A 22,044-nucleotide genomic window follows, 5' to 3' on the forward strand; every position below is an offset into this window, starting at 1 on the left:
CACACAGTCAACAGAGCCAGAGATGATTGAGCAATCCAAAAAATAGTTATTCAATGCAATCCAGGATGTCCATAAAATAATCCACCACACAGAGGGTAAAATAGTCCAGTAATGGGATAAATGTCCAGGGGATGAGTCACAATCCTCCAGAAGTCCTTTTCCAGGGAAATCAGGGTTTCTCAACGGCACTGTGGGGTCCTGCCTGTAACTACAGCTTCTCCCCCAGAGGATCAATCTTCTTCCGTGTCTCTTGAAGTTCTCAGATAGACTGAATGAATAATCCTCTAAGTAAACAGAGAGTTTAGGTGGATCCCCCTCCCCCAAGACTTAGGGACAAAAGCCCGGCAAGGGGGTGTTTAACCTAACTTAACAGGACAATGTACACAGAGTGGACAGAGCACCATGTCTAAAATACGAACCTACACAAAATTATATACTATCCCCCATATTCCACCATCACATGCGGTTTCACCACTTCCTCCTAGATGCTGCCAGTCTCAGGTAAGCAGTACTGGAGACTGCTAGATCAGTGGCTGAAATTTCGCGCCAACAGCGAAGACCCTGAAAAACGCTCAGCTGGACTGCAAAGCGGAGATTTCACATGCTGCACTACAAAAGCAACAAATGTGAATATCTCTACAAAGGAGCGACACAGCACAAAGAGGAAAAAAGTGGCAGAATCAGGGGAACTTAGGGATTTTTACAAGGTATTAATCTCAATTTTTTCTTTTAGCAGAGAGGCAGGTCTGCTTAATATTGGGGGAAGGAAAAAGCGGCGATTTTGACATTGTTTTTTGCATCATTTTAATTTTACCAGTTTCCATGAAATAAAAATAACACGTTAAAGGGGTTCTCCACTACTTTAACTTTGCATATATATGGGATACGGGCGCTTCTCTCCCTCCAGTCCAATGCCTTTCTCCTGCCACTAATTAAGGCCACCGATTGACTGCCACTGCCACCTTTTGCCCCTAAGTGGAGGAGGAGGAAGAAGTTTCCTAGCTCTCTTTTTTTTGCATAGCTCAGATGAAATATGGCCATTCCAGTCAATTAATGGCCACCTGACACCCACAGATAAGAGGGAACCAGGAGACCGGTGGGGGGACACTGGCAGCATTACCAAGGAGCGGACTGTGTCATGTAGATACAGTACAGACCAAAAGTTTGGATACACCTTCTAATCTCTAGAACAACTGTTAAGAGTAGACTTTGTGCAGCAGGCCTTCATGGTAAAATAGCTGCTAGGAAACCACTGCTAAGGCAACAAGCAGAAGAGACTTGTTTGGGCTAAAGAACACAAAGAATGGACATTAGACCAGTGGAAATCTGTGCTTTGGTCTGATGAGTCACAATTTGAGATCTTTGGATCCAACCACCGCGTCTTTGTAGAAAAAGTGAACGGATGAACTCTACATGCCTGGTTCCCACTGTGAAGCATGGAGAAGGAGGTGTGATGGTGTGGGGGTACTTGTTGACCTTGGTGACACTGTTGGGGATTTATTGAAAATTGAAGGCATACAGAACCAGCATGGCTACCACGGCATGCTATTCCATCCGGTTTGCGTTTAGTTGGACCATCATTTATTTTTCAACAGGACAATGACCCCAAACACATCTCCAGGCTGTGTAAGGGCTATTTGACTAAGAAGGAGAGTGATGGGGTGCTACGCCAGATGACCTGGTCTCCACAGTCACCAGACCTGAACCCAATCGAGATGGTTTGGGGTGAGCTGGACCGCAGAGTGAAGGCAAAAGGGCCAACAAGTGCTAAGCATCTCTGGGAACTCCTTCAAGACTGTTGGAAAACCATTTCCGGTGACTACCTCTTGAAGCTCATCAAGAGAATGCCAAGAGTGTGCAAAGTAGTAATCAAAGCAAAAGGTGGCTTCTTTGAAGAACCTAAAATATAAGACATATTTTCAGTTGTTTCACACTTTAAGTATTTCATTCTACATGTTTTCATTCATAGTTTTGATGCCTTCAATGTGAATCTACAATTTTCAGAGTCCTGCAAATAAAGAAATCTCTTTGAATGAGAAGGTGTGTCCAAACTTTTGGTCTGTACTGTACGTATATGGTTTTTTAAGGTTAGCACCACCAAGAGCAAAATTATGAACTGAGTTAACATATTATGTAGCCCCTTTAACTTTATGTTATACGTTGGCATTTGTCTGTCTTTTTTTCCTATATTTTACTACCATTGCAGAATTGTATTGCCGCACTCTAACTTTCCATCAACTGGATGATGTTGTAAGATGTAATTTTGGCATATACTTTGTGGGTCAATTTTTCACATTTTCAAGATTTTTTGTCATCATTAAATGAGATTCTTTATTTATCCATTGATCGATTTGAACTCCGGAGATGAGCTGTCAGCAGAGATGTCGGCTGATGCCTTTCTTGTAGAGAACACAAGAGTGACGGCCTAACGAGTGCTCTTGTGTATGGGAGAAACTGTCATAATGGCTGACATTGAAAGTATTGCTTGGCATGACAGCCATCTAAAGTGTATAGAGACCTTTGGACTGTGCACATGGAGTGGTTAGGGGCAGTTGTGAGATACGTTCCTGGGTAGTGTTGGTGATAAGTGGAAAGCAAAGCAATAGTGACCCTATCATGTGTTCCAAAAATAGCAGCCATGTGGTAGGAGGCTTGAAAAACAATGTGGACGTGTGAAACTGGCTTCCTGGACTATGAAGTGCACTCCAAATTGGATGATCTGACAAGCTGCCATCATAAAACCCAGTTCAAAATTGGGAGCACCTCATACACCGATGTCCTAACTGAAACTATAGGAATTTAGAGATTACTGTAATCTGCTCTTTCCCTTTACAGACATTGTAATTATTATTCCAATTCAGAGACTGCATGTCATGCCCCAGATTTGATCCGGCAGCCTCCTTTGCTGTGGTCCATTTCCCTCTCTACTGAGCCACAGGGAGGTTCGGTTGCTGTCCTGGTTCTGAACAATTTGTCTCTGTTTGGACACTTTGTGTGTTCATTGCCTTTCTGTCAACAAGTGTTTCCTATGATGTAATTTAGTCTGCCCTATCACGTTCTTGGTATAAGTATTTAAAGCCTCCCTGGGCTTTCATTTCCTGGTTGTGATATTTCTGAAGTGGACCCTACTTGGATCAACAGCATGTTTTTCTTGTGTTTCTCCTGGCAGATAACTGTTGGTTTACCTTATTTTCCTCTGCACCTTCCCCGGTATGGAAGTACATGGAACGCTCGATGGCCGCTTAGGAAGCCAAGGTCCGAGTTGTCATCTGAGTTATCAGTTAGGGTTATTTCAGACTGTGCAGGGGCCTTTAGGGACTACGCAGCTGGGACTTCTAGTCTGTACAGGAATCGGGTGGGTCAGGGGTAGTAGTTTTAAGTAAAACCTTATTTTTCATTATTTACCACGTGTGCACACTCAGAAGCTGCTCATAAAACTAATCAAGACAGAAAAACCATCTGTTACGGGTCCCTCATTTGTTGAGCTCAAATCGCACCTAAGTTGTGTCTCTGCATCTTCCAAAAAAAGCGAAAATTCACTTCCAAAGCCTTGTCAAATAACTGTCCTGTTCATCCCACATTTTATTGTGACCAGGAAAAAGTTCCATCCACCGGAAGTAAATTGAAGGATGGTTTAATTCAACTACTGAAAGCAGAGATATTATATTAATGATATTTGAAATAACCTATTGTTAGGTATTCAAAATCCTAGAAGTCCAAGATACTAGACCCAAGTGTCACTTTTACAGATTGATAGGAGGACATCAGTACATTTTGTACTCAAAGATTAAGATTAATAATTTGGGGTCACGAAAGAGAACTGGATGTAGATCATTTATAAGCTAGGGATTTTTAGTTACATTTCTATACAGATTGTCTTCTTTATTCCCACTCCCCAGCTTTGTGGTTGGTTCTGATGGATACCTCTATGAAGGACGTGGCTGGCACTGGGTTGGGGCTCACACCAGAGGCCATAACTCTATTGGTTATGGCATAAGCTTCATTGGAGATTTCACATCGTCAGTCCCTGATACTCGCATACTGCAACTGGTTAAAGATGGCTTCCTGAAGTGTGCAACGAGATCCGGGTACATCTTGCCTAACTATACAATTCAAGGTCATCGTCAGGTTGTTAACACCACATGTCCAGGAGATGCCTTGTTCCAAGAAATTACCGTCTGGGAGCATTTTACCAAGGTAATATAAAAATATAGTGGAAATGCATTGGGGTGATAATGAAGCAGAATAAGATACATAGATACACCCACAATGCACATCTAGGCTGATTTGCATGCAGCTTCAAATTTTGATTCCTCAAAGTGCCGAACACGGCTTTTGGATTTTAACTAACAGAATAATTTTTTAGTCCAGGACTTTCTGTTACATGTATTAAAGGGGTTTTCAGGGAAAAAGTAGGTTAGAATAAAAAGGAAGGAAGAGTAGGAGTAAGGTAGGAAGGGTAGGAGTAAAGTAGGAAGGAAGGTAGGAAGGAAGGGTAGGAGTAAGGTAGGAAGGAATGAAGGTTAGAAGTAAGGTTGGAAGGAAGGGTAGGAGTAAGGTAGGAAGGAAGGGTAGGAATAAGGTAGGAAGGGTAGGAGTAAGTAAGGGTAGGAGTAAGGTAGGAAGGAAGGGTAGGAGTAAGGTAGGAAGAGAAGGAGTAAGGTAGGAAGAATAGAAGGAAGGAAGGAAGAGTAGGAGTAAGGTAGGAAGGAAGGGTAGGAGTAAGATAGGAAGGAAGGGTAGGAGTAAGGTAGGAAGGAAGGTTAGGAGTAATGTAGGACTGAAGGAAGGAAAGCAAATCAGGAGGAAACGGGATTTTCGGAAGATAATGTCAGTTCAAAGGTGGCAACTGGATTATTGCAAGGAATAGAGACCTCCCATATGATGAGAGGTTGGAAACGTTGGGCTTGTTAAGCTTAGAAAAAAAGACATTTCATTGGAGATCTCATTTATATGTATAAATACATGTGTGGTCAATATAAAGGACTGGACTAGCACATGACTTATTCCTTCTGAAGACAATACTAAGGACCAAGGGGCACTCGCTGTGGGTGGAAGAAAGATGATTCCGACAGCTAAGTAGGAAAGGGTTCTTTATAGTTAGAGCAGTCAGACTGTGGAATGCCCTATCACAAGAGGTAGTAATGGCTGACACTATAACAGCTTTTACAAAAGCTGTGTTGCTTTCCTCAGTGCACACAACATTGTCAGTTTTAGGGACATAGAATGTATGTTGGTTTAGAAAGATTGAACGTGATGGACCTAAGGGATGGAAGGAAGGTCATCATGATCAATAAATTCCTAAATACTTTTAATTAGCAAATCACATTAAGTTAAGAAATGTAATCGCTATAGTTTGATTTTTTTTTAAAAATAGCCACCTTCTTGTAGCAGCAATTATTTGGTGGGAAGTTCTGCTGCTGTGACCTGGAGATAACTTGGATGTATGATCTATCTCCAGGTCACAGCAGCAGAGCTTTTTCCTGCACATGCTCACAGGAACCTGTCCTATTATCATTCTAGGATAGGTTTCTGTCCATGTAACAAGACAGCGGTCATTTTAACGTACTAAAGGGATTACCTCCAAAACAAATGAGGTTTATAAATTCTTATGTCCGATCAACCACTCTGACCAAGGGATGAAGATCCTCAACAGAGGACCACCATCAGTTCCAATTAGGTTAATTCCATAATTGAGTATATAAATATTGTTTTTCTAAACTGGAAAACCACTTTAAGCTTTTACTACAAATCGTCTTGCTCAGTATTTAAGATGTCTGACATTCTATTGCCTTTCTAGGATTCTGAAGAATAATTTATCACAGATGAAGATTTCCACCCTCTTTCTGCACTTAATAAAGCTTAAGCATTTCATTTTGACTTCCGTGTCTTATACTTCATTTGCCTATAACCACAATCCTCACTTACACCCCCCTGTACCACTTTACTAGACTCCGAGCGGTATGATTTGAGATTTTGGTGATACCACAGGTTTACTGTTATCTTACAAAAAAAAGCTTTGTCAAACGTTTCCTGTTGTAAAGGGAAGAAGCAGACGAGAGATGCAAAAAGAGAGGGCGACAGAGAGAGATTACATTTTGTAGGGGAGGTAGACAAGTTTGCCTAACAGACAAGGTGGCAGTCGAAAGAGAAACAGATTGACAAAGAAGAAGTTAAGATCGGAAGAAGTTACAAAAATAGAGGAAACATCTGGGAAGTAGTGAAGGTTCTTCAAGAACGAAAGTGGCCCCTATTATAAATGCATACTATGGGACAAACGTGATTTTAGAAGCTACCGTGAATATTGTTAATAAGGCAATAGACTCTACAGAAGAGGAGCAACTCCAGAAACAGGACAATAATTACAAGCATGGTGGAACCTTGTGAAGACCCAGAAACTCTTGAATCCACCGCTCAAGAGCCTTCTCCTCTGGGATCTTATCAATGGAAGAAGGGACACAAGCGCAGCATGTGGGATCGACTTCAAGGGTGGAAGTCATCTCGATCCCAGAACAAGGAAACACAAAAAAAACAGATACATCTGTTTAAGAAGATAAAGTCGTCCAAAGAGTCTAACGCAGGTGGCATTGTGCACTATCTGCGCTCGTTGTCGCTGCACCAGAAAGGAAGGAAGAAAGATGTGGTGGAGCAAGTTGAGGTTTTGGAAGGTAAGCAGAAGCCAGAGAAAATTTTGTATACGTAGCTCGTCATACTTGTTCCACTTTTTCATCCTTATGAAAGAACAAGTGGGAATCCTTTGATGTCATGGGTATCAGAAACTTCTTTGAGGCAATTTCTTTGATGACACAATACCTTGCTTTCCTCAAGAAATATCCAAGAATATGCAGTTGTCCTATCAAGTATTTAAAACCTATGGATAGAATCCTGTTACTCTTATCTGATGTCCTAGTGTAAAGGTCCCGTCACACTAAGCAACATCGCTAGCAACATCGCTGCTGATGCACAACTTGCTAGCAATGTTGCTTAGTGTGACATCCAGCAACAACCTGGCCCCTGCTGTGGGGTCGTTGGTTGTTGCTGAATGTCCTGGGCCATTTTTTAGTTGTTGCTCTCCCGCTGTGAAGCGCACATCGCTGTGTGTGACAGCGACAGAGCAACAACTAAATGTGCAGGCAGCAGGAGCCGGCATCTGCGGACGCTGGTAACCAATGTAAACATCGGGTAACCAAGAAGCCCTTACCTTGGTTACCCGATATTTACCTTAGTTACCAAGCGCAGTATGCTTCCACGTGTAGCGACGCTCCAGCGATCCCTGCCAGGTCAGGTTGCTGGTGGGATCGCTGGAGCGTCGCTTAGTGTGACATCTCACCAGCGACCTCCTAACAACTTACCAGCGATCCCTATCAGGTTGTATCGTTGTTGGGATTGCTGGTAAGTTGTTTAGTGTGACTGGGCCTTTACTTGAAAGGGAATTTTATACTTTTAGGTCACATTGGCCCATGCCTTACAGGGTTTTTTACATGCTTCAATTCAGTAAATTTTACCCATGTTAGATCAGATTGGCCCACACCTTACAGGGTTTTCTTTACCTTCTTCGCGGCAGGAAATTTTACCTTTTCAGGTCAGATTGGCTAATGCCTTATGGCAGTGTTCTACAGTTCCAGTCCTCAAGAGCCCCTGACAGATCATGTTTTCAGGATTTCCTTAGTATTGTACAAATGATTATACCCTCAACTAGGCAATACAAAGAAAATCCTGAAAACATCATCTGTTGGTGGCTTTTGAAGACCAGGGTTGAGAACACTTCCTTACAAGGTTATTTTATTTTTACCCTTTTGTTTGCAGCACCTTTTACCCTTTGAGGTCAGATTGGCCTTTGCCTTAAAGGTTTTTTTTTACCTCCTTTATTGCAAAAAATGTTACCCTTTCAGGTCAGATTGGTCTAGATTTGACCCTTTGGGAAGATGTAGTATTACATAAGGAGCAGGATAAGGTCCTAAACATAATAGAAAAGTCGATTGGAGTTGTGGACTATCTCTTATGTATGGAGTCCTCTCCACTCTATACCTGTAAGATGATGGCTGAGGAAAGGAAGATCAGGTGTATTGAATTTCAGGGGCAATAAGCCTCCAGCAGAGGAGACTGCCAGCAGTTTACTCACCTCTCTCCTTTGAAATTACATGCACAGTTTGCCAAAATGAGTGTCAATGTGTATGTAGGTGCTCAGAGGAATAGATGTCAGATAAACAACCTTTTGGCCAGCACACTGGCGGACATAGACAGAAAATAGCCCATGGGCAAGAACAGCATACACCAATGAGCAAAAGTTTAACAATGTTTTGAACTTTTGATTTTCAGGCTCCATATCTCACCTCCACTACAGCGTTGAGTGTGAGATAGCCAAGATGATTGTTTATAAAATAAAGGTTATCTCATACATAAATTTGACTTCCAACTATATAGCATATGATTAGTTATGCAGATTCTTGTCATGTGACTGCATTGTTACTGTTTTGCTCCTAAAAATTCAAATTTTAATTATTTTGTGTCGTGTGTTTCCCACTCTGGGAAAAACTCTGGTGAGTCTGTCACCATAAGGTCACAATGTTTTATTGTTGTAGGTCTACAACTGATAGTTGACTGTATCTACTCTCTTTTAGTGGTGCAGAGGTTAAAGACTCTTTTTTGTAGCCTTAATCTCAGGTGCAGCTCTTTTATGACAACTCCCCATCAATATAAAAAGTCATGTGTCTTACCATCTGATGCTGGTTAGAGAATCTTATACTGACCACTTTGGTAGGAGCCAGTCTCTGGAAGAAGCTGAGGAGTCATGACTAGTGCACCTGCGGTGCTTAGATGCATTGAAGAAACTTGGAGTGTTTTCCTTCTGCGTCATTTTCTGTCTATCACCTTTACCTTGTGTTGTATTATAAAGTGGTGAGACTAGTGCTCTCACTAGCCAGTGTGAATTTAGGGCAAGCGAGGGCCTTGGCACGTGACGCGACCCAGGGAAGGATCTGTATAGGGACATTAGCGAGCTTAGAGTACAAACTCAGTTGAGTTCCAGGAGGAGTGCCCTCTCGCTCCCCCCTCTCACTATTACCAGGGCCTTCCTTCTATACCATCTCCGTTGTCACTTTTCTGTTGCGCTACACGCTGAGCGCCTGTACGCTCTGGCGTGACAGTTTGTTAGTATTTTGCAAATCCACCTTTTGCTTTCAACACTGCCTGAATCCTTCTGGTCATCCTCTTGATTAGATTCAAGCATGCCTCAACTGATATTTGATCCCAGGCTGTCTCTTCTACACTTTCCCAATGTTGGTGCATACTCATCAACTCATGTGGTTATGTAGATAGCCTTTTCTTGAAATCTTCTTCCCACAAGAGGGTTGAGGTCTGGGGCCAATTCAGCATCTCTAATTCATTGTCAACGAACCATTTCTTCTTCAGTCTCGACGTAAGCTTCAGGTCATTGTCCTGCTGGAACTCAATGTTTTCCTTTTCATACCCATAGTACTCAAGTGTACAAGTAACATGTCTTGTTGGATGCTCACATAGAGCTCAGCATTGAGACCATTGATCCTGGTCAAGTATCCAATGCTTTTGACTTTGAAACACCCCCATATCATCAGGCTTCCTCCACCGGACTTGACAGTTCATTCAATTTCTCGATCTGTTAGACCCTTTTTCCCTCATTTCTTCTAGACCCATTTGCTCCCATCAGAGCCTAGTCTATTGACTTTCATCTTATCGCTCCAAATCACTCGTTTCCAATCTTCTACTGTCCACTTTTTGGCAAACATGAGCCAACGCTTCTTCTGCTGATATTGAAGTCTGTGCTTCTTCACTCTTTTTTCGGGCCACCATTCCAGACTTATGTAATGTGTGTCGCACTTGGACATCTGTGATCTAACTATTACGAAGCATACCAACCACCTCCACTGCCGTGTGTTTCACTCCAGAACTGATAGACCTTATGATGAGCCTCTTGCCTTTTCAATAAATGGACAGACTTAATGTCATATTATCCCAACTGTCATGGCACTCACTCTATGCATTTTGGCAATTTTCTTGGTCGAGAGACCGCTATCAAGTAGCTGGATGATGCTGTTCCTTTTTTCTTGGGAAATCTTCTTTATGGCTGTTCCTCAATTTGAATCAGTGACTTTCATTTGGGAATCAACCTAATAACACACTGAGCTATTAGGGAATGTGAGAACAGATTGTAATTTGTAGTATACTGGAGAAAGATTTTTACACCACGAGGAGCAAAATAGTAACAATGCAGTGACACGACAAAAATCTGCATAACTAATAATATACGCTAAATAATTTCAAGTTAAATTTTTGTATGAGATAGCCAAGATGATTGTCTATAAAATGAAAGTCGTCTCACGCTGACAGCTGTAGTGGATGGTGAGATATGGAGCCTGAAAGTTAAAAGTTCAAAACATTGTTACTCTTTTGCTCATTTATATATGAGCCTTTGCAGTCCAATAGTTCATCATAATGTAGTATTTCAACTGATTTGGAGATGGAAATGTGGTGCCTTATCTCTATGACCCCCTGTTGGTGTAGGGTTCACTAAATCTGAATGGCAACTAGTATATAGAAATTTATGTGGATGAACATTGGGAATTATAAAATGCCCTTAGAGCAACTCAGGCCATGGGGAAAGATTTCAGAACTTCATAGAAACCAATCACAGAGCATCTTTCATTTACAAACTGAGAAATGAATGCTGTGTTGTGATTGGCTGTCACAACAAAGTCAGTTCTCATAAATCTTCCCCAATGTTCATATGACAACTCTGAATGTGCAGACAATGAAGTGTTGTGAGAGCAGCAGATATTGAGCATGTAACTTTTATTAAAGACTGTCCACCTCTGGCAACAATGGTTTTGGTTTTTTTTTAGTACTTAATTGCATTTTTTTAGGGTGAAAATTATTTTTGCAATTCGGTTTCATTAAAAATGTCCCATTATTTGGCCTATACGGTTCCTCTATGGGGAGCACAATCTACGAATTATTTAATTGTGAGACTTATAGACTTTTCTTCAGTTGTAGATACTGTGGATGAAACCAACGGAAATGTCAATGTTTACTGTCCTGTCCTTGTCGTGTTTCACAAGTCTGGATTTATACTTTTTGTTTTTGGTTCAGGATAGACCTCAGAGTATAATAAACCTCTGTTTATGGCTGTCAGGGCATTTCGGTTTTTAACTAATTTTATGTGTATCGGATCGGATCTGCCGGCTGAATCAAACATCTACAGAAAATGAATTTCTGGAGAGTTACTTGGCTCTCAGCCATCAAGTACTGCCTAGAAGGGAGTCTATCAGGCTCAAACTGACAGTAGAAACTAAGCACACAGGCTTGTAGGAGATATAGCCCCAATAAAAATTGCACTTTTAGTGTTCTCATTGCTGCGTCTGTTCTGCAGTAACTCAAGTTTAATCAAACATGCTAATAAGTGTGCTCGGTGCACCCTGCATGTGGCCAAGAGACTCGGTGCTCTGTTCTGCCTATTGTTTTTTTCATGCCCCTGCCTCTCTCACTGCTTTTTGACAGCTCTAGCTTGCCTAAGTTGCAGAGGTATCAATCACCAGGGAGGTCAGTGAGCACATGCAAAGCCAGTGGATGGGACAATACACTGAATCTCTTGGCACACCAAGGGTGCTCTGAGCCTCTTGGTCACACCAAAGGTACACTGAGGCTCTTGGCCACAGCAAGGGTACACTGAGAATCTTGGTCACACCAAGGGTGCACTGAGCCTCTTGGCCACATCAAGTGTGCACTAAGCCTCTTGGCCACATCAAGGGTGCACTGAGCTTCTTGGCCACAGCAAGGGTGCACTATGCCTCTTGGCCACACCAAATGTGCATTGAGAGTCTTGGCCACACCAAGGGCACACTGAACCTCTTTGCCACACCAAGTGTGCACTGAGCCTCTTGGCCATACCATGGGTGCACTGAGCCTCCTGGTCACACCAAGGGTGTACTGTGCCTCTTGGCCACACCAATGGCGAACTGAGTTTCTTGGCCACACAAAGGGTGCACTAAGACTCTTGGCCACACCAAAGGGCACTGAATCTCTTGGCCACATCAAGGATGAACTAAGTCTCTTGGCCACAACAAGGATGCACTGAGCCTTTGGACACACCAAGAGTGCACTGAGCCTGCACAGTGTTTCTTAATTAGCATATCAGTTTCTGCATAGCAGAGACACTGATTAGACCACTAAAGGTATGTTTTTTTTTATAAGGGTTATATCATCTACGAGGTATTGGGCTTAGTATATACTGTCAGTCTGGGCTGACACTCCCTTTAACTCTGACTCTAATTATTCAAGCAACAACTCCAAAAATAGCCAATATTATAATGTCAATAAAATCCGGTGCCAAGAGCTTGGGTAATGTAAAAACATTAACAAGGTTAGTGCCCTCAGCAGAACACTAGAGTATGCCAAGGTTGTAGCTGCAACTGAGCCATTGTGCCCAGAGGGATCCAATGGACTTCTTACCAAGTAAAATGACATTAATATTATAAATAGATAATAAAACAAGCGCACTATGAGAAGCACCCGTGGAATCCTTTTAGCGTTTATAAAATTAGAATTGCTCACCTTTGTTGGTTGTGCGCCCCCGCACAACTTCAGTGTAAGCTTATCAGTCTGGAGTTCCTCCGAACAGATCCTGTGTCCAGGCTTCAAGAGTCCAGATTTGGGGTATCGTTGTCGGCTACTGATTTCCACCGGCACCATGGAATTCAGGTTTTTGTTCCTCAATCCTCCAGCTGGCCAGCTGGATTTTTTGATATGTCAGCAGGTCCTTTGCAGCTATTACCGATTCCCAACAGGGAGGGGGTATATGGATAGTTCTTTCGGTCTAATATAGCGCAATAAGGATATTTGCTGATATTAATTATTTGAACTTTATTGAATAGGCACTCCTATTATTACAACGCGTTTCAGCAGAATTGCTTTCATCAGGTATAATAGGAGCAGTATACTGCTCCTATTATACCTGATAAAAGCAATTCTGCTGAAACGCGTTGTAATAATAGGAGTGCCTATTCAATAAAGTTCAAATAATTAATATCAGCAAATATCCTTATTGCGCTATATTAGACCGAAAGAACTATCCACATTAATATTATAAATGACACATGGTATGATGGGAGGGGCTGAGTTACAGATTTTGCATTAGGCGCAAAGGAGTTTCACTTTACAAGTACAAGGTAATTTCCACTACAGGGATACTCAGATGATCACTAGGATCTGCCTTTCGAGGTGTTTTGAGGCTGACCTGCAGCATTATCGGCAACCATGGCTAACACATGGCAGCACACTTGGAGCAAGTAAAAACAAAATTTACTCCACAATAATAGTTGAGTCATATAATTCAATCTGGTAAAATATATGGGAGTTCATAGAATCATAGAATGGTAGAGTTGGAATGGACCTCCTGGGTCATCTAGTCCAACCCCCTGCTCAAAGCAGGATTCACTAAATCATCCCAGACAGATGTGCGTCCAACCTCTTTTTAAAGACTTTCATTGAAGGAGAACTCACAACCACTGTCAAAACGTTTTTTCTAATATCTAATCTGTGTCTCCTCACCATCAGTTTCACCCCATTGCTTCTAGTCTTTCCTTGTGAAAATGAGAATAAAACTGATCCCTCTACAGCAGGGGTCTCAAACACGCGGCCCGCGGGCCGCATGCGGGCCGTCAGGCTGCTTCGTGCGGCCCCATGGCCCGTTTCACTGTTCACTATCACGGCCGGTGCAGGGGCCGCAGCCACTGTCTGCCCTTTGTCAGATGAGTGTTTTGCCGGCGCTGCGCTCTCAGAGGCAAGGACTGTGCGCGCGCAGCGCTGGCAAAACACTCATGACATAAATCGCTGCCAGGGGCAGTCACCGGGGCACAGCCTGCAGACAGCAAGAAGAAGAGGTGAGGAGCCGAGGGAACGCGGGACAGGGGAGAAGAATGGTGTTTTTTTTATTTTTTGTGTACGTGATGGACGGCACATTAACCCCTTAGCGACCTATGAAGTACGGGGTACGTCATGGCTCCCTGGTACTTAAGGACCCATGACATACCCAATACGTCATGGTGAAATCGCAGCCCCGGTGGCTGCGATCGCTGTTTGCATTGCAAATAGCAAATATACCTTAGATTCGGGGAAGAGGGAGCCTCACGAGGGGTGGTGTCTCCTCCCCAGACCTACAGAGGCTGTGATTGGCTGTGCGCGTTCGTCAGCCAGTCACAGCCACTGTAATGTTTCAGCTTTTGAAAATGGCTGTAACATTGAAATCCAGCCCTGATCAGTGCAGCTGTAGCACTGATCATTGGCTGGAGCTGGGTGACCTCAGTTTCACCCGCCCCCAGCTCTGATTGGAGAGATCGGTCACAAGGCCGGTCTCTCCAATCACTGTGGATCTGGGGCTGGAGACCGCTCCCTCAGCTTCACTCCAGCGTCCGTGGGTGGAAGCCGAGAGCAATCGGTAAATTATAGCGCCCCCTTTCACAGGCCGCCGCCACTGCCCCCACCACCCATTACTACAGGATGGGGACATTACTATAGAATAGGGACAAGGTGGGCACATGTCTATAGGATGGGGACAAGGTGGGCACATGTCTATAGGATGGGGACAAGGTGGGCACATGTCTATAGGATGGGGACAAGGTGGGCACATGTCTATAGGATGGGGACAAGGTGGGCACATTACTATAGGATGGGAACAAGGTGGGCACATGTCTATAGGATGGGGACAAGGTGGGCACATTACTATAGGATGGGAACAAGGTGGGCACATGTCTATAGGATGGGGACAAGGTGGGCACATGTCTATAGGATGGGGACAAGGTGGGCACATTACTATAGGATGGGAACAAGGTGGGCACATGTCTATACATGTCTATAGGATGGGGACAAGGTGGGCACATGTCTATAGGATGGGGACAAGGTGGACACATTACTATAGAATACGGACAAGGTGGGCACATGACTATAGAATGGGGACAAGGGGGGCACATTACTATAAAATAGGGACAAGGTGGGCACATGACTATAGGATGGGGACAAGGTGGGCACATTACTATAGAATAGGGACAAGGTGGGCACATGTCTATAGGATGGGGACAAGGTGGGCACATGACTATAGAATAGGGACAAGGTGGGCACATGTCTATAGGATGGGGACAAGGTGGGCACCTTACTATAGAATAGGGACAAGGTGGGCACATGTCTATAGGATGGGGACAAGGTGGGCACATGTCTATAGGATGGGGACAAGGTGGGCACATGACTATAGAATAGGGACAAGGTGGGCACATTACTATAGGATGGGGACAAGGTGGGCACATGACTATAGGATGGGGACAAGGTGGGCACATTACTATAGGATGGGGACAAGGTGGGCACATGTCTATAGGATGGGGACAAGGTGGGCACATTACTATAGGATGGGGACAAGGTGGGCACATGTCTATAGGATGGGGACAAGGTGGGCAGATGTCTATAGGATGGGGACAAGGTGGGCACATTACTATAGGATGGGGACAAGGTGGGCACATGTCTATAGGATGGGGACAAGGTGGGCACCTTACTATAGAATAGGGACAAGGTGGGCACATGTCTATAGGATGGGGACAAGGTGGGCACATTACTATAGAATAGGGACAAGGTGGGAACATGTCTATAGGATGGTGACAAGGTGGGCACATTACTATAGAATAGAGACAAGGTGGGCACATGACTATAGGATGGGGACAAGGGGGGCACATTACTATAGAATAGGGACAAGGTGGGCACATGTCTATAGGATGGGGACAAGGTGGGCACATGTCTATAGGATGGGGACAAGGTGGGCACATTACTATAGAAGAGGGACAAGGTGGGCACATTACTATAGAATAGGGACAAGGGGGGCACATTACTATAGAATAGGGACAAGGTGGGCACATGTCTATAGGATGGGGACAAGGTGGGCACATTACTATAGAATAGGGACAAGGTGGGCACATGTCTATAGGATGGGGACAAGGTGGGCACATGTCTATAGGATGGGGACAAGGTGGGCACATTACTATAGAATAGGGACAAGCTGGGCACATGACTATAGGATGGGGACAAGGTGGGCACATGACTATAGGATGGGGACAAGGTGGGCACATGACTATAGAATAGGGACAAGGTGGGCACATGACTATAGGATGGGGACAAGGTGGGCACATTGTGACGGGGGTGTACAACAGAGTAGTTCAATAAGACAATGAACCCAGCTTGAAATAGGAATCTGTACAGCATATACAGTGAGAGGGTAAATTACATCTTCACAATCCCTCCCCCTCCCAACTTGTGTACGTACTAGGGACCTCTACAGGTCACTGGTTAAGTACACACAGGCAGAGCGTTACTTACATGTGGCTTCATGCAGCCACGAATTGGCATCGTAGCTCTCCCACATCATTGCCGAGGAGAACAGCTGCAGGCAGACCACCCATCACCCCAACCACACATCGCCTGACCCCAAAACCAAAGCTCAGATCCACAGTGGCTGTGGGAATAGTCCTCCATTGTCCACCAGCCAGTTCAATGACAATCCCAGGTCCTCTATGGATTGCCTCAGGCCGAACCACTCGGGGATCAGCCAGTGTGAGGAAAGCACCCGAGTCACAAAATCCAACAAGTCTCTGTCCATCCAGCACAACCTCCTGCAAGTGCTTACCTCGATGAGCAGAAGTCGTCATAACTGCAGGTCGCACCCCGTAAACTCCTGGTGGTGCAACATGGGCTGAGTCACTAGGCCAGTCCTCACATAGCGGTGCCACATCTTCCTCCATGGCGCTGGGCTGTAAATAATTAACAATCCGATTGGGCGCAGGATCAGTCCTCATTTGAACAGCTGGGCAGGAGACTTGCCGATGCCCTGGCTGTCCACATTGATAGCATCTGAGCTGGGTCTCCCTCCATCCAAGGCGTCCTCTTGGGTAAGGGGTAGGGGAACTTGGAGGCCGGCTCCCACCTGAAGGTGCTGTAGGGGTTTGAGGATGATTCCTCCATGGCCTGGCTGGGCATGAGGCCTGCAAATGCCCGGGATGCCTACAAACATAACACCTGCGCTCTGTTACTTCCTCTCCCCGGCGTATTCCAGAAAGTGCAGTAGAAGCAACTGGAGGCACATTAACACGGGTATCAACATGTGGTGGCTTAGAGGAACGGGGAACAATGGGGACAGAATAACTGGGGGCATCCGGTGTTGTGGAGCTGTTAGGCGTCTCTCCATCCTCCAACAGAACCCTCCACTGAGGCTTGATGGTGAGCACCTCATCAGCTAGAGCAGCAGCTTCCTCCACTGTCGCTGGTTTTCTCTCACGCACCCATTCCCGGATCTCAGCGGGGCACTTGAAGTAAAACTGCTCTTTTAGGAGGACCTGGAGGACGGTCTCCAAGGTTAAGGCCTCCTCTGCCTCCAACCAACGATGCCACAGATGTTTGAGTTTGTGGGCATACATCTTGAAGGACACTTCCTCATCACATGCTAGAGTACGGAACTGAGTCCTGTAAGTGTCTGGCGTTACAGCATAATGTTCTAGAATAGTCTGTTTAATATCCGCATACTCACAGTTCCACCGATGGTCCATAGCTCTATAGGCTGCAGCAGCTCCACCCTCTAAGAGCCCAACCAGATGCCGGACGCGCTCCCTTTCTGGGACTTCCATTAATCGACACTGATGCTCAAAGTCCTGGAAGAAGCCCTCAATGTCACCAGCAGCCTCATTAAACTGCTTGAAGTCTTTGCGGGACACTCTGGGAAGTTCCCTCATGATGGGTGCTGGGGTTACAGTCGGCTTCCACAGCGAGCTGCTTATCCAGCAATGCCATCTCCTCCATCCTGCGCTCCTTCTCTTCAGCTCCACGCATGGCCTCCCTCTTATCTTCTATGGTGGCCTCATCTCCAAGCAGTGCCATCTTTTCCTTGTACCACACAACCCATTGACTTTTTTGGGTATTCACCTCCGGCTCCCGTCTTTGCTCCCCTTGCTGTGGAAATTGTTCCTCGGTGCCATCTTGCAGGCAAGCGTGTTCCAATGCCTCAATTAGTTGCTCCTTAGAGAGTCCTTTGTAGCCGACACCTAATTCACGGGCCTTTGTTTGTAGACTCGCCACAGTCCAGTTCCTGTATCCTGAGGTTCTGGTTTCAGACGTCGATTGGCTGTTGTCCTCCATTTCTTCTGCTCTGATCCCGCCGCTGCCAACCAGTTTGTGACGGGGGTGTACAACAGAGCAAAGGATGGACGAGGCCGAGGGACGATCCAACAGGTTTATTAACAGGAATGCAAGAACAGCACACGATAAGTCCACGTAAAACAGATTCGGGGGCCCTTCCCGACAATCCTCGGACCGGATTACAAAGCAATCGTCCTTACAGTAGTCCAAAGAGTTCCACACAATCCCACGGGCCGCCACACAGGCCTAGCTCCGTCCGTGTCCACAGCCACACAGGCTGGAGCTCCTGCTCCCTTCAAGTTTCAGCTCACTCTGCCTGAATCTCCCAGGTAAGCAGAGTTTACACTAGTTGGACTCTAGGCCCACCTCCCCCTACTCCCAGGGATGGAAGTGCCTCAAGAGGATATAACCTTGCATTTTAGGGGGGTGATTACCTACAACAATAGAAATGTACACAGAAGTAGTTCAAATAAGACAATGAACCCAGCTTGAAATAGGACTCTGTACAGCATATACAGTGAGAGGGTAAATTACATCTTCACACACATGTCTATAGGATGGGGACAAGGTGGGCACATGACTATAGAATAGGGACAAGGTGGGCACATGTCTATAGGATGGGGACAAGGTGGGCACATGACTATAGAATAGGGGACAAGGTGGGCACATGACTATAGGATGGGGACAAGGTGGGCACATGTCTATAGGATGGGGACAAGGCTTGGGACATTACTAAAAGATGGGGACATTACAAGGATGGGCATAATACTATTGGATGGGGTCATTACTATAGGATGGGAACAAGGTGGGCACATTACTATAGGATGGGGAACATTACTAAAAGATGTTGGCCAAAATTTCTATATAGTGATAATTGTAAGACTATTAGTTACAAGAAAGGGATAAAATGTAAAAGAAAAAACAAAATAAAACATGACTTTTTTTTTACCATCAATTTTTTTTTTTTTTATATATTTAAAGGGAACCTGTCATTAGAAATTTAGCTTGAAACCTAAAAGTTTCCCCTTCTGCAGCTCCTGGGCTGCATTCTAGCAGGTTCCTGTACTTTTTGTGGCCCCTTTTAAACCAAATTAAATACTTTATAAACTTGTACCTTTTGCTATGTAAATTTTGTAAATCGTCCATGGGGGCGGGCTCTCTGCTGACCGTTGCTGTCCTCCAGCAGATTGACGCCGTCCCCCCACGCTCCATTTCGTACATCAAGACCCGCCCACTGCGCCCGAGATGCCGCCCATGCCAGGATCGCTGGTGACGTGTGTCACAAGCACGAGATTATGGCCGGCGCTGTGATTGCATCGCAAGTGCCCGCCCATAATCTCGTGGACGCGCTTTCCCCCACTGCCTCCAGCGTTCTGCACAAGCGCTCGCCGGCCAAATGACCCGACGTCACCTCCTTCCCATCTTACCCTGCAGCAGGGTAAGATGGGAAAGAGGTGACGTCGGGTCATCTGGCCAGGGCTTGCGCAGAACGCTGGAGGAAGAGGGGAAGGTGCGGTCACGCGGTTATGGGCGGCACTTGCTGATGACACTCACAACGCCGCCCATAACCTCGTGCCTGCGCAAAACGTCACCAGCGGTAACACGTGCACACAGTGCACAGTCACGCTACAGTCGCACAGCGCATGCGTGGGACCACGGGCGCCCAGGGGCGGCGTCCTGAGATATGAAATTCAGCGTTGGGGGGCGGCGTAAATCTGCTGGAGGAACAGCAACGGTCAGTAGAGAGCCCGCCCCCATGGATGATTTACAAAATTTACATAGCAAAAGGAACAAGTTTATAAAGTATTTAATTTGGTTTAAAAAGGGCCACAAAAAGTACAGGAACCTTCCTAGAATGCAGCCCACAAGCTGCAGAGGGGGAAACTTTTAGGTTTAAAGCAAAATTTCTGATGACAGGTTCCCTTTAACCAAAGAATGTGCACATTTGTTATAATAAACAAGTGAAAAATGTTGAAAATCAGTGATCCAAAAGGTGTGTAAAAAAAATATATATGGTACCAAAGAAAATCTCACTTTGTCCCGCAAAGAATGCGGCCCCCCAAATTATTTTTCTCCTCTGTGCGGCCCATACACCCAGCCGAGTTTGAGACCCCTGCTCTACAGTGTGACAGCCTTTAAGATATTTGTAGACAGCTATTAAGTCTCCTCTCAGTCTTCTCTTTTGCAACCTAAACAATCCTAAATCCTGTAACCGTTCCTCATAGGACATGAATTGTGTAGCAGAAAAAATAGATTTATATCAGAATTGGTCTTCTCAAAGAGAAGAATGGCTACCATCAGAGGTGGTGTGTTAGTTCCATGTCTGGGCAGAGTAAAGGCTGCTTTACACGCAGCGACATCGCTAGCTAGCGATGTCGCTGGTGAAAGCACCCGCCCCCGTCGGCTGTGCGTCACGGGCAAATCGCTGCCCATGGCGCACAACATCACTAGGACCCGTCACACGTACTTACCTGCCTAGCGACGTCGCTGTGGCCGGCGAACCGCCTCCTTTCTAAGGGGGCAGTTCATGCGGCGTCACACAGCAGCCGTCCAATAGAAGCGGAGGGGCGGAGAGCAGCCGAAAGAAAGTCACGCCCACCTCATTGCTGGAGGATGCAGGTACGGTGTTGTTCGTCGTTCCTGGGGTGTCACACGTAGCGATGTGTGCTGCCTCAGGAACGACGAACAACCTGCATCCAGCACCAGCAACAATATTTGGGATTAGAACGACGTGTCAACGATCAACGATAAGGTGAGTATTTTTGATCGTTAGCGGTCGTTCGTACGTTTCACACGCAACGACGTCGCTAACGAGGCCGGATGTGCGTCACAAATTCCGTGACCCCAACGACATCTCAGCGATGTCATTGCGTGTACAGCCCCCTTTACGCCACGTTTCCCCGTATCCAGTCAAGAAAAAGTGGGGAGGTGGTCACACATGCATGTGGCTTTCTTTTTTAAATTCAGGTGAGTTCTTGGCTAGATTGTCTCCATATCTTCCATAGACAGCTTTGGACTGGGTCATGGTGGTGACTGTTCCTGGGTGGAGCTGTCACCAGATATAAATGGGTTCCACTTTCAAGAAGTTGGAAGTAGACCTTTACCAACTTTTAGGTGGCCTTAATTATGCAAAAAAATCAGCAATGTAGTATAGATTATTTGGAACATAATCTTTAATGAATATCACAGAAGGTTTGTGTCATGCTAGGTATGGGGAAGTACCAGGCATATGGAGAAAAAAGGAAGGGAAACCCTGTGTCTATCGAAGGGGGAGATAGTGACCCCTGACCAAACCTTCTGCTGGCCCCTGGCACCCCTGACACTACTATATAGGTTCTGCACCTATGTACCGAGCAGGATCCTGGCCCTGGCTGACACTGAACTGGGCTTTAGGTAAGGAACGGATGGGATGAGCACTTAGTCAACCCCACTAAGCTCTAAAGAAGACACAGTGAGCAAAAAAAGGGGGAAGTGAATAAATGAATTATCTCCAAGAATACTCAAGGAGAGGAACTGCAACAAACAACGTTTCTTCAGAAAAATACAAGCCAACTGCTTGCATCCAGGGCCTGTATACGCATAGAACTCTATCTCCAGCAAACACCAAGAGGAAATGTGGGTATTTAAGGACACAAGGGGAAGTGATGATGACTAACAGTTTGAAAGGTGAGGATATCTGCACAGTCCTAAAAGGAAAGGGATTAACCCCAAGTAGATAAGGTACATAGGATACCATTTACACCACAGCAGGAAGAATAGAATGTCAGGGAGTAGTTTGGGTAGCTAAAAGCTGTGACCTTCTACAGCTGGACGCCACAGGACTCTCTGTCAACTGTGGCACACCCTTGA

At 45.2% G+C, this 22,044-nt stretch overlaps 2 protein-coding genes across 3 annotated transcripts in view; both read left to right on the forward strand.

The window, feature by feature from the left end:
- Positions 1-5,880, forward strand: part of PGLYRP2 (peptidoglycan recognition protein 2) — a 53,525-nt gene extending 47,645 nt beyond the window's left edge. For both annotated transcript variants that reach the window (XM_075346344.1, XM_075346346.1), the window contains exons 5-6: positions 3,900-4,197; positions 5,801-5,880. In XM_075346344.1, coding sequence (XP_075202459.1) covers positions 3,900-4,197; positions 5,801-5,815 — 313 coding nt within the window. In that variant the 3' untranslated portion in view covers positions 5,816-5,880. The remainder of the gene's footprint in view (positions 1-3,899; positions 4,198-5,800) is intronic.
- Positions 5,881-6,090: 210 nt separating this feature from the next.
- The window catches only part of RASAL3 (RAS protein activator like 3), a 60,623-nt gene continuing 44,669 nt past the window's right edge, over positions 6,091-22,044 (forward strand). Inside the window, exon 1 of the mRNA XM_075343008.1 lies at positions 6,091-6,668. Coding sequence (XP_075199123.1) covers positions 6,371-6,668 — 298 coding nt within the window. The 5' untranslated portion in view covers positions 6,091-6,370. The remainder of the gene's footprint in view (positions 6,669-22,044) is intronic.

This window comes from Anomaloglossus baeobatrachus, chromosome 4 (assembly GCF_048569485.1).
Source record: "Anomaloglossus baeobatrachus isolate aAnoBae1 chromosome 4, aAnoBae1.hap1, whole genome shotgun sequence".
Taxonomy (NCBI): domain Eukaryota; kingdom Metazoa; phylum Chordata; class Amphibia; order Anura; family Aromobatidae; genus Anomaloglossus; species Anomaloglossus baeobatrachus.